The sequence below is a fragment of the Schistocerca serialis genome, chromosome 1, assembly GCF_023864345.2.
Source record: "Schistocerca serialis cubense isolate TAMUIC-IGC-003099 chromosome 1, iqSchSeri2.2, whole genome shotgun sequence".
Lineage (NCBI taxonomy): Eukaryota > Metazoa > Arthropoda > Insecta > Orthoptera > Acrididae > Schistocerca > Schistocerca serialis.
The window spans coordinates 1,233,943,946-1,233,956,627 of record NC_064638.1 but is presented as its reverse complement, the minus strand read 5'-3'; the positions used below and the strand labels follow the sequence as shown (position 1 = coordinate 1,233,956,627).

At 37.8% G+C, this 12,682-nt stretch overlaps 1 protein-coding gene across 4 annotated transcripts in view; it reads left to right on the top strand.

The window, feature by feature from the left end:
• Positions 1-12,682, top strand: part of LOC126419147 (integrator complex subunit 1) — a 288,378-nt gene that overhangs the window by 83,452 nt on the left and 192,244 nt on the right. For all 4 annotated transcript variants that reach the window (XM_050086288.1, XM_050086260.1, XM_050086280.1 and 1 more), the window contains exon 9: positions 3,493-3,654. In XM_050086288.1, the coding sequence (XP_049942245.1) occupies positions 3,493-3,654 (162 nt within the window). The remainder of the gene's footprint in view (positions 1-3,492; positions 3,655-12,682) is intronic.

The following is a 12,682-nucleotide window of genomic DNA, read 5'->3' as shown; positions in this document are numbered from 1 at the left end:
AGTAGGTACTGGGAGATGAAAAAGCTTGCACAGGATAGAGTAGCATGGAGAGCTGCATCAAACCAGTCTCAGGACTGAAGACCACAACAACAACAACAGATTGTAATGTATCATTGTACATCATTGTCAGCTAACTTTATTGTATTAGTTCTTCGGCTCATGTAATATGATATGTAATAGTGTTTCTACTTTAGCGGTAATGTAGAATCTTATACTAAGCTTTCAGTTTTCACTGCAAAAAGTGTCACATTTGAATGAGACATTTCTTGCATTGGATATAGGTTTACTCATTTTGTACCAAATTCAGTTTGATTAGAACATTTTTTAAATATTTCATAGTGTCCTTAAATTCCACTGCAAATAAAGGGAGACCGTTGTGCACAAATTATCTGTTTTCTCATTAATATACAGAATATAGTGCAAAACAAGACATAGTAAAATTCTTTAAAAATTTAATAAAACTATGGAAACTCCAGATTGCAATACCAACAATATAAGGAAAAGATTGATTGCTGCTTACTGCAATGGCAGCATTGCTACTTACTGCAAAGGCAGCATGTTAAGTTGCAGGCAGGCATAACTAAAAGACACTTACACATTTGCTTTTGGCCACAGCCTAAATGGAGTACTCTATGGCATTGGCCCCTCACCTAGCTTGCATTTATCGTGAATCTCTTGCCCAGCACAAAATCTGAAGCGACAGGAAGAAAGCGCTGGTAATTCTAGTCTATAAGAAATGTAAAAGAACGGACCGTCAAAATTACAGACGAGTATCTCTGACTTCTGTTTGCTGCAGAATCCTTGAACATACTCTCAGTTTGAATGTAATAAACTTTCTTGAGACTAAGAAGCTTATCCAATGAATCAGCGTGTTTGTAGAAAATATTGTTTGTGCGAAACTCAGCGTGCTCTTTTCTCTTTACTGAGAACTATGGATGAAGGGCAACAGGCAGATTCCATATTTCTGTATTTCCGGAAAGCATTTGACACAGTGCCCCATTGCAGGCTGTTAACGAAGGTATGAGCATATGTAATAAGTTTACAAATATGCGAGTGGCTTGAAGACTTCATAGGTAATAGAACACAGTATGTTGTCCCCGAAGGCAAGTATTCACCATAGACAAGGGTATCATCAGGAGTGCCCCAGAGAAGTGTGATAGGACTGCTGCTGTTCGCTATATAAAAACATAATAAATGATTTGGCAGACGGGGTGGGCAGCAGTATGCTGTTTGCTGATGATGCTGTGGTGTATGGTAAGATGTCGAAGTTGAGTGTCTGTAGGAAGATACAAGACGACTTGGACAAAATTTCCATTTGGTGTGACGAATGGCAGCTAGCCCTAAATGTGGAAAAATGTAAGTTAATGCGGATGAGTAGGAAGAACAAACCTGTAACGCTCAGATACAGTATTAGTAGTCTTCTGCCTTACACAGTCAAGTCGTTTAGATATCTGGGTGTAATTTTGCAAAGCTGGAAAGTTGTAACAAGCATGTGAAAACTGTGGTAGGGAAGGCGAATGGTCGACTTTGGTTTATTGGGAGAATTTTGGAAAGAGTTGTTCATCTGTAAAGGAGGCCACATATAAGACACTGGTGTGATCTATTCTTGAGTACTGCTCGAGTATTTCGAATCCATACCAGCTCGGATTGAAGGAAGACATCGAAGCAATTCAGAGGCAGGCTACTAGATTTGTTACTGACAGGTTTGAACAACACACAAATGTTACGGAGGTGCTTCAGAACTCAAATGAAAGGCGACATTCTTTCTGAGAAACACTATTGACAAAATTTAGAGAACTAACATTTGAAGCGGACTGCTGAACGATTCTACTGCCCCCAACAAACACCGTGTGCAAGGACCTCGAAGACAAGATACGAGAAACTAGACCTCATACGGGGGCATACAGACAGTAGTCTATCCCTCACTCTGTTTGCAAGTGGAACAAGAGGGGAAATGACAAGTAGTTGTACAGGGTACAGGGTCTCCTCCGCCATGCACCAAATGGTGGCTTGTGGAGTATTGATGTAGACGTAGAAGCTGCCTGAGATGGCGGCCATGCCATGTGTGCAAGAGATGTGCTTTCTTGTTTGAATGTATGTGTGTGTGTGTGTGTGTGTGTGGGGGGGTTCCCCCCCAATGAAGGCTGTGCCGAAAGCTAATGTGTATGTCTTGTGCCTGTCTGCAACTTAACGTGTCATCTTTATGGTAGTATCAATGTATCTTTTTCATTTTACTGTTAAAATTTAATAAAAGTATTTCATATCGCTGTAAGTAAACTATATAAAGCATATAATGTATATATATAAAAACAAAGATGAGGTGACTTACCGAACGAAAGCGCTGGCAGGTCGATAGACACACAAACAAACACAAACATACACACAAAATTCAAGCTTTCGCAACAAACTGTTGCCTCATCAGGAAAGAGGGAAGGAGAGGGGAAGACGAAAGGAAGTGGGTTTTAAGGGAGAGGGTAAGGAGTCATTCCAATCCCGGGAGCGGAAAGACTTACCTTAGGGGGAAAAAAGGACAGGTATACACTCGCACTCACGCACATATCCATCCACACATACAGACACAAGCAGACATATTTAAAGACCAAATATATCAGAAAATAAGAGCACATACGCTTTAAATATGTCTGCTTGTGTCTGTATGTGTGGATGGATATGTGCGTGTGTGCGAGTGTATACCTGTCCTTTTTTCCCCCTAAGGTAAGTCTTTCCGCTCCCGGGATTGGAATGACTCCTTACCCTCTCCCTTAAAACCCACTTCCTTTCGTCTTCCCCTCTCCTTCCCTCTTTCCTGATGAGGCAACAGTTTGTTGCGAAAGCTTGAATTTTGTGTGTATGTTTGTGTTTGTTTGTGTGTCTATCGACCTGCCAGCGCTTTCGTTCGGTAAGTCACCTCATCTTTGTTTTTATATATAATTTTTCCCACGTGAAATGTTTCCTTCTATTATATTGATATAATGTATATATGTTTATTTGTAATGTGTGAATGCTTTCTCAAATGGTTCCAATTTGGCTTTGCGTGCCATCAGAATGTGAGGCTGTTGCTTAAATATAGCCTATAGTGAACAACACGTTGAACATCAAGCATCAGTCAGTCAGTCAGTCAGTTTTATGTGGTGCCTATACTGTGCTTTGGATTTGGTTGCTAAGAAGTCTCAGAAATAAATAAACACTTACTTTTGTTCATATTTGCAAGTAACTTTTAGGTATGAAATTGTCAACCAAAGCGTGACTTCCTGTTAGCAATAGACAAATCTTCCTTATGTGCTATTGCTGTAAACTCTTGTTACCGTGGGATTCATATTTTCTCAGCATGTTTGATCAAAGTATGTAAGGACACTGTTGACTTCTGATGTACTTTTTCTTGTTTTCTGTGTGGCCGGAGCAAAACACATTATGTTAATAATGATGGAAATATGTTTCTGTCAGCCGATGTGACTATCAGTATGAAGTAAATGAGTATTTTATTTTTCATAGGATCTGCTAATGAATAAAGATGACTACCTGCGCCCACTGCGGGCATTGCTGAGGGAAATGGTACGAGTTATACGCCATGAAATCAATTTGTCTGCTCTTTGTCGTGGGCTAATGGCTGATCGAAAAGAAAATACACAGGCCTTTCGTGAATTTGAACATAAGGTAAGTGTTAAATGAAATATTATGAGTGTTTTGTTTGTTGTTTTGTTTAATATTGTAAAGGAGCACAATATTTGATTTGAATGGGGCTTTAACCACCTGCTCCCTTCCCTAAGTTGACAGCTTTTTTTGTCGCCCATAGAAAAATTAGCTCTACACAGAATAATATGTTTTAAACTCTTTCTCCCTCCACAACAGTGTCCGAAGATAATAAAAGTCCCATATAGTTGGATTGGAGCAGTGGTTCCTGACTTGGTGTAGTTACCCCGGAGGGGGAAATTAAATTTGCAATAGTAAATGAACTAATTGCAGTACAACACAACAGTAACTATTAAATGGTTATTACACTGCAGTAGGGCCTACACAGTATTATTATTATTATTATTTCTTTACTTTCTCAGACGTTAAGTCTGGTTAAAAATGGGACGTGACGCGGACCTTAATCAAGCGTCACTTCCTTTTAACTGTACGGTATATGTTATATTGCATTTAGGAACTTTCGGGTAATTGAACATGTATCAATAATTACGGATTTCTGTAATTGTATATATAAGTTTGGATGTAGCTGTATTGTATTGATGTAATGGTGGATATTGTGTGGTATGACTCCTGTAGTTGATAGTATGATTGGTATGATGTCAACTTTATTCTGATGCCACATGTCCTTGACTTCCTCAGCCAGTTGGATGCATTTTTCAATTTTTTCTCCTGTTTTCTTTTGTATATTTGTTGTATTGGGTATGGATATTTCGATTAGTTGTGTTAATTTCTTCTTTTTATTGGTGAGTATGTTGTCAGGTTTGTTATGTGGTGTTGTTTTATCTGTTATAATGGTTCTGTTCCAGTATAATTTGTATTCATCATTCTCCAGTACATTTTGTGGTGCATACTTGTATGTGGGAACATGTTGTTTTATTAGTTCATGTTGTATGGCAAGTTGTTGATGTATTATTTTTGCTACATTGTCATGTCTTCTGGGGTATTCTGTATTTGCTAGTATTGTACATCCGCTTGTTATGTGATCTACTGTTTCTATTTGTTGTTTGCAAAGTCTGCATTTATCTGTTGTGGTATTGGGATCTTTAATAATATGCTTGCTGTAATATCTGGTGTTTATTGTTTGATCCTGTATTGCAATCATGAATCCTTCCGTCTCACTGTATATATTGCCTTTTCTTAGCCATGTGTTGGATGCGTCTTGATCGATGTGTGGCTGTGTTAGATGATACGGGTGCTTGCCATGTAGTGTTTTCTTTTTCCAATTTACTTTCTTCGTATCTGCTGATGTTACATGATCTAAAGGGTTGTAAAGGTGGTTATGAAATTGCAGTGGTGTAGCCGATGTATTTATATGAGTGATTGCTTTGTGTATTTTGCTAGTTTCTGCTTGTTCTAGAAAGAATTTTCTTAAATTGTCTACCTGTCCATAATGTAGGTTTTTTATGTCGATGAATCCCCGTCCTCCTTCCTTTCTGCTTAATGTGAATCTTTCTGTTGCTGAATGTATGTGATGTATTCTATATTTGTGGCATTGTGATTGTGTAAGTGTATTGAGTGCTTCTAGGTCTGTGTTACTCCATTTCACTACTCCAAATGAGTAGGTCAATATTGGTATAGCATAAGTATTTATAGCTTTTGTCTTGTTTCTTGCTGTCAATTCTGTTTTCAGTATTTTTGTTAGCCTTTGTCTATATTTTTCTTTTAGTTCTTCTTTAATATTTGTATTATCTATTCCTATTTTTTGTCTGTATCCTAGATATTTATAGGCATCTGTTTTTTCCATCGCTTCTATGGAGTCACTGTGGTTATTCAATATGTAATCTTCTTGTTTATTGTGTTTTCCCTTGACTATGCAATTTTTCTTACATTTGTCTGTTCCAAAAGCCATATTTATATCATTGCTGAATACTTCTGTTATCTTTAGTAATTGGTTGAGTTGTTGATTGGTTGCTGCCAGTAGTTTTAGATCATCCATATATAGCAAATGTGTGATTTTGTGTGGGTATGTTCCAGTAATATTATATCCATAATTTGTATTATTTAGCATGTTGGATAGTGGGTTCAGAGCAAGACAGAACCAGAAAGGACTTAATGAGTCTCCTTGGTATATTCCACGCTTAATCTGTATTGGCTGTGATGTGATGTTATCTGAATTTGTTTGAATATTAAGTGTGGTTTTCCAGTTTTTCATTACTATGTTTAGAAACTGTATCAATTTAGGATCTACTTTGTATATTTCCAATATCTGTAGTAACCATGAGTGGGGTACACTATCAAAGGCTTTTTGGTAATCAATGTATGCGTAGTGTAGCGACCTTTGTTTAGTTTTAGCTTGATATGTCACCTCTGTATCTATTATCAGTTGCTCTTTACATCCTCGTGCTCCTTTGCAGCAGCCTTTTTGTTCTTCATTTATAATTTTGTTCTGTGTTGTATGTGTCATTAATTTCTGTGTAATGACTGAAGTTAATATTTTGTAGATTGTTGGTAGGCATGTTATGGGGCGATATTTAGCTGGGTTTGCTGTGTCTGCTTGATCTTTAGGTTTCAGATAGGTTATTCCATGTGCAAGTGTATCAGGGAATGTGTATGGGTCTGCAATGTAACTGTTAAATAATTTAGTTAGATGTGAATGTGTTGAGGTGAACTTCTTTAGCCAGTAATTTGCTATTTTATCATTTCCAGGGGATTTCCAATTGTGTGTAGAATTAATTGCTCGGGTGACTTCATGTTGCAAAATTATCACTTCAGGCATTTGTGGTATCATCTTGTATTTGTTTGTTTCTGCTTGTATCCACGGTGCATGCCTGTTATGTTGTACCGGGTTTGATCATATGTTGCTCCAGAAGTGTTCCATGTCTGTTATGTTTGGTGGATTGTCTGTTTTAATGTGTGTGTTATCTATTGTTTGGTAAAATCTCTTTTGGTTTGTGTTGAATGTTTGGTTTTGTTTCCTTCTATTTTCACTTTTTTTATATCTTCTAAGTCGTTTGGCCAATGCTTGTAATTTCTGCTTCTTTTCATCTAATTGCTCTATTGCTTCTTGTTGTGAGATTTTACCTAACCTTTTTCGTTTTTTGTCTGATATTTCATTTCTTATAAATTGTGTAAGCTGTCCGACGTCTTTTCTCAGTTTTTCTATTCTGATCTGTAGCCTGTGTTGCCATGCTGGTTTTGTGGGTTTCTTCTGTGTATTGGTTTGTTCTGATCTCTGCCTAGTGTGTATATTTAGTGTAGTGAGTGCTCCTATATAAACCAGTAGTTGTAACTCTTCCATAGTTGTATTTTCATTTATTTTGTTGTGTATGATTGTGTTGATAGTTTTTATTGTTGTTTCGACTTGTGGGTTATTTGGCGGTCTATGCAAGAATGGTCTGATGTCTGTATTTGTGTCTTTGTATTCTATATATGTCAGCTGAAATTTCTCTTCTATATCTAACACGTGTGTCTCTTCGTGTTCTATTTGTGCTTGTTCTGGTGGCTGTCTTAAGATTTCGTTTTCCTCTGATTGTTTAATTGATGCGTGTTGGTCTTTGTTTGTTTGCTCTGGGATGTTTGAGTCCATTACTGTATTTTCTTCTTCTTCTGATTGCACATTATTTTGTTCCAGTATTTCTTGTACTTGTTGTTTGATGTTTTCTAATTCTGACTGGGGTATCCTGTTATTTTTTATTATTACACGGATCTGATCAGCTAGTTGTTGTTCTGTTAAAAATTTTAATTCCGGGTATCTGGTAATAAATGTTGTGTATACTTGTGATCTGTATCCAGTTGTGTTGGTTCGTAGGTTTGTTGCTTGGTAATAACAGAACATGAGGTGTCGATTAACTTCATCTGACCATCTCATCCTCTGTCTTTGTTTTCCTTCTAGGGTGGTTGCAGGAAGCATATCCTGCAAAACACCTCTATTTGGATTTAAATCATTTTCCAGTTGGCTAGCAGTGTTGTTACCATTGTGGGCGGGCATAGGGTTTAAGCGTCGTCCCCGACCATGACGGCGCTTGTCCGAGGCTTCTTTAGTTCTGTCCTGAACCAAGTAATCACACTAAAAGGGGGGTTAGCCCTATTAGTGGATTGTTCTTTTCGTCGCCTTTTACGACTGGCAGAACATACCGGAGGCCTATTCTTTTCCCGGGCCTCCACGGGGTTTATTATTATTATTATTATTATTAATATTAATATTGATATTTATGTTTCTATTAAAAGAATAACACTTCCTAATGTTATGAGAAATTATACTTATTTGGTCACGAATCGGCTTTTGGTTTTTCAGACCATCTTCAGGGCTGGTTCATGACCATATGAATATAACTTTGCAGAACATTAACAAGTGTTATCCTTTTAATACTATTGTAGTGTTCTGCCAAGCACTGATGGAAAATTCAGTTGTTGGTCTAATAATAATAATAATAATAATATCGAATGTCCCCATTGGAGAACCATAAGCAGGTGGTTTTCAATCTTTCATAGGATTCTTCTTATTTTCCCAACATATTTTCTCTCTGAATGCCTTCTTTCTTTCTTCGGTCCACTTCGGTTTGTATGGTTTTGGTTCTGTCTCTGGAGTAAACTTCCACTTATCAATTTTGCTTCTGAGTGCAACCCTGTCTGACGTATTTGTTATGTCAGTTTCAACTTTTGTCAAATCCTTCTTAACTTCAGTTACCCAGGGTATTGATGCTTTAAGTGATGTCACATAGTCCAATAGATGTTTAGTTAGTATGTTTCCAGATAATCTGTCTAGATGTCCATAAGACATCATTCATCTCTTTTTGATGTCAGTTTTTATGTTTGATACTTTTTCTAATGTCTCCAATGGTTTGCAGTCTGTATCCATCTTGTGTATTGTGGTCCCAGAATTTTTCTGGTAATCTTTCTCTCTACTTGCTTAATTTTTTGTAAATCTCATTTTCAATTGAGTGAGAATGTTGTACTTGCGTATGTGACTGTTGGCTTGATTACTGTGTGGTAGTGACTGATTTTAGTGTCTTTTGAGAGGCATTTTTTGTTATAGAAATTTGAAACAAATCCAGATGCTTTCTTGATTTGTGCGCTCTGTTGTGTTTGATTCTGTTGTTTCGGAATATCTGACTCAGAATACATGAATTAAGTTTTCTCAAAGGAGACTTGCAGGCCAACCTTATCTGCACATTCTTTGAGGGTCTCAATATGTTTTACTGATGTTCCTTCACTGTTGGTTAGAATCACCAAATCATCTGCAAATACTAAATATGGAATGTTCAGTTTTCCTTGACCTCTTTGTAGTTTGATTGGCCTCCAAAAGTTTTGTGATCTTATTCCATTTTCCATACTTTCACTTAGTTTATTATTGTTGTTATTATTATTATTTCTTTCTTTTCTCACACGTTATGTCTGGTCTGGTTATTATTATTACTATTATTATTATTATTATTATTATTATTATTATCATTATCATTATCAGTCGCAGCGGTCTTGTACAAAGTGTTTTTAGACTGAAGTCTTCCAATTTCTGCCATTTCAGAAGTAAGGAGTCCAGCAATCAAGTGACATATAAAACAAGTATAGTGCACACATTTTAATTTTGTTGAATTTAAATGGGAATGCAGGGTGTGGGTTAAACAAACGCCTTAAGGGAGAGGAGTGGTTTGGAGAAGCATGTTTTGTGAAAAGTGTCTACTGTCATTGTGGATAATTAGCTTTCTTTTTTGAGAAGGAATTGTAAATAGCATTTGCAGTGCAATACGTTTCTTTATCATGCTATATAAAAATAATAAAATTAAAAAAAAAATTAAAAAAAGTTGTCGGAAATAAACAGTACCAATTGTATCACTGAGATTCATTAATTCATGGTTTAATAAAACACCAAAAAAGTTAAATATCATTTATCTTCAGTCATTTTAAAAATAACTGCTCAAAGGAAATTCTTTTTGATTCTTAAGTGTAGTTAAGTGCTGATGTTCTGGTGGGAGCGAAGGTCTTGGAAAGGTTAGGAACCACTGGCGTAGATGTCTATTCGTATAATTCAGAATTTAATATTAAGGGTGCAGTTCATATCTCCCTTTCCAAAACTAGATTTGAATTTGTGTCATTAAAAAAAAAAAAAAAATTGCTTTGAGTTGTGTTGCAAAGTGAAAGCTCTTGTGTTACTTGGGAAATCATTTGAATATGTTGGATGTTTTTGGGTATCATATCAGACGTGATTGTCAAAGTGGCTCTGAAAACTAAGACTAATCATCATGTGATCTACATACTGAGGTGTTGCCCTATCTGTGTACATAAACATCCCCACCACCCTCCCATGTTTCTGCAGATGCATTAGTCAGTCTTCATGTTCAGTGGCTGCTGGTGTTTGGAAATGCTGTGGTGCAAATTATCCGTGATGACTTCAATAGGAAGAGGTCTGCATAACGATTTTTATTTTGGTGTAATGCATAGTATATTTACATGCATCTATGTATTCAGCAGTGGGTGATTTGTTGAGTTGGAGAGCTTGATATTGTGCATTCTGTGTAAGTGTCTGTTGAATATATTTCTTCCCACAGTTGCACTGGGTGCTATGTACTATTGGTTTTTGAATTTTTGTGTCCTCTTTAACTGTGACAAGGAGCATTCATGTTTTGATGGCGAGTTGGAAGACATACTTCATATTATCAATATTGAAAAGGATAGATTGCTGCTCACTGTAAGGATGACTTGTTGAATTGCAGACAGGCATAATGAAAAGTGAGTAGCAGTCTATCATTTTCATAGTATTAGCGATATTCCACTCTGGACTTTCCATTGTTTGCATCTACATCTATACTGTGTAAACCACCGTGAGGTACACGGCAGAGGGTATGTTCCATTGTACCTGTTATTGAAGTTTCTTCTTGTTTCACTCATGTATGGAGTGCAGTAAGAATGATTGTTTCAATGTCTCTATGCATGCAGTAATTATTCTAATCTTAAACTAATTATTCTAATGTAATATACTTGCTCTGCTAATTCTCTGAAATTATTTAAGTTCTTCTGCATGTAGGACTAATGTATGGACAGAGGGCCATGGCACACGGTTCTTTCTGTGGTGACTCATTTGTTTGTAGGAAAGTATGTTTCACATGGTGATTTCTGTACCCATTATCCTTGAGGAGTTTTAGATTTTGTGATTCTTAGTGGAGGTCTTCCTGTTAGGGAAGGAGGAGGCCTCCATGTAAAACATACTTCGTATTTTATATAATAGAAGGAAACATTCCACGTGGGAAAAATTATATATAAAAACAAAGATGAGGTGACTTACCGAACGAAAGCGCTGGCAGGTCGATAGACACACAAACAAACACAAACATACACACAAAATTCAAGCTTTCGCAACAAACTGTTGCCTCATCAGGAAAGAGGGAAGGAGAGGGGAAGACGAAAGGAAGTGGGTTTTAAGGGAGAGGGTAAGGAGTCATTCCAATCCCGGGAGCGGAAAGACTTACCTTAGGGGGAAAAAAGGACAGGTATACACTCGCACACACGCACATATCCATCCACACATACAGACACAAGCAGACATATTTAAAGACCAAATATATCAGAAAATAAGAGCACATACACTTTAAATATGTCTGCTTGTGTCTGTATGTGTGGATGGATATGTGCGTGTGTGCGAGTGTGTACCTGTCCTTTTTTCCCCCTGAGGTAAGTCTTTCCGCTCCCGGGATTGGAATGACTCCTTACCCTCTCCCTTAAAACCCACTTCCTTTTGTCTTCCCCTCTCCTTCCCTCTTTCCTGATGAGGCAACAGTTTGTTGCGAAAGCTTGAATTTTGTGTGTATGTTTGTGTTTGTGTGTCTATCGACCTGCCAGCGCTTTCGTTCGGTAAGTCACCTCATCTTTGTTTTTATATATAATACTTCGTATTTTGTTTTTCTGTCGTAAACCATGGCTGAAAGGTGCTGGTATGTATAGAGTGGACATTACATTTGTAATTTCAGGATGACCATACATTCTGGAAATCGGGGGATTTCAAATGTATCGGGCAAATTTGGAGGGGAGGAAAGAAACGCTGAAAAAATCTCGTTTTTGTCTGAACAGATGAAATGGTTTGTTTACCGAGACGTTATGCATCATTGCTGGCTGGGCGCAGCTGAGTACGTGCACTGCTTCCCGACTCACTCATTCTTACTGCTCCTCCCCCCTTCCTACCACTCCCCTCAGCTTGCAGTCAGTGCTGCCACTATTTCTTGCCACTAGCTTAGCAGCTGCCAACAAAAGGCAGGAAGGAGTGAGGAGTGGTTTATTTGGATCTGACTCTCGCAGACTGTAGACGCAGCATCCAGAGCCAGCGGTCATGTGTTCATGAGTTGTGTCTGAGTGATTATGTGAAAGTGTATGTGCTCTTATTTTCTGACAAAGGCTATGGCCAAAAATTTAGTTGTGTGAGTGTGATTGTCTTTTCTGTGTGCCTATCTGTGGCTCAGTGATCATCTTCATGTTGAGTTGCTTCCTGTCCTCATTATTATTGATTCTGAGAGTATTCATGCAAGTTACCTGTTACTTGGATTGATCACCTTGGTCTCATTTCATCAACATGGTGTCTGTGACACATGAACAGCTGGCCACATGCATGGACTTCCACGACGTACCAAAACTGCAGGCCAGTTGTGCAGGTATCTCTAACGGATCGGGCCTGCCAATCTGAAGCCCACCGTCTCCCACTGATGTGCAGGAGCTGCCCATTGGATCTAGTCTAACTGATCTGCCCACAGGTCGGGTCTGTTTGTGTGTGGCATAATGTGGTGGATTTTCCTTGTGGACCCAGGACTTCACTGCTCCTCGGCAGGCCGGAGACCACAGATGACGGATTTCAGGAATTGCGACTGTCTCATTGCAAGCACTTAGTACAGTGCGACGTTTTATAGACATTTTATTTATTCTAGTACATTTTGGCACTTTGGAAGTAGTCCTTGTATTAGAAAGTATGGACGATAAGAAGAAGAAAATTTTGGCAGTTGCTAGCAGTTTGTACACTGTGTACTCATATATTTCTTGAAAGAAAAATCACTTAATACGTCTAAAATGAAAT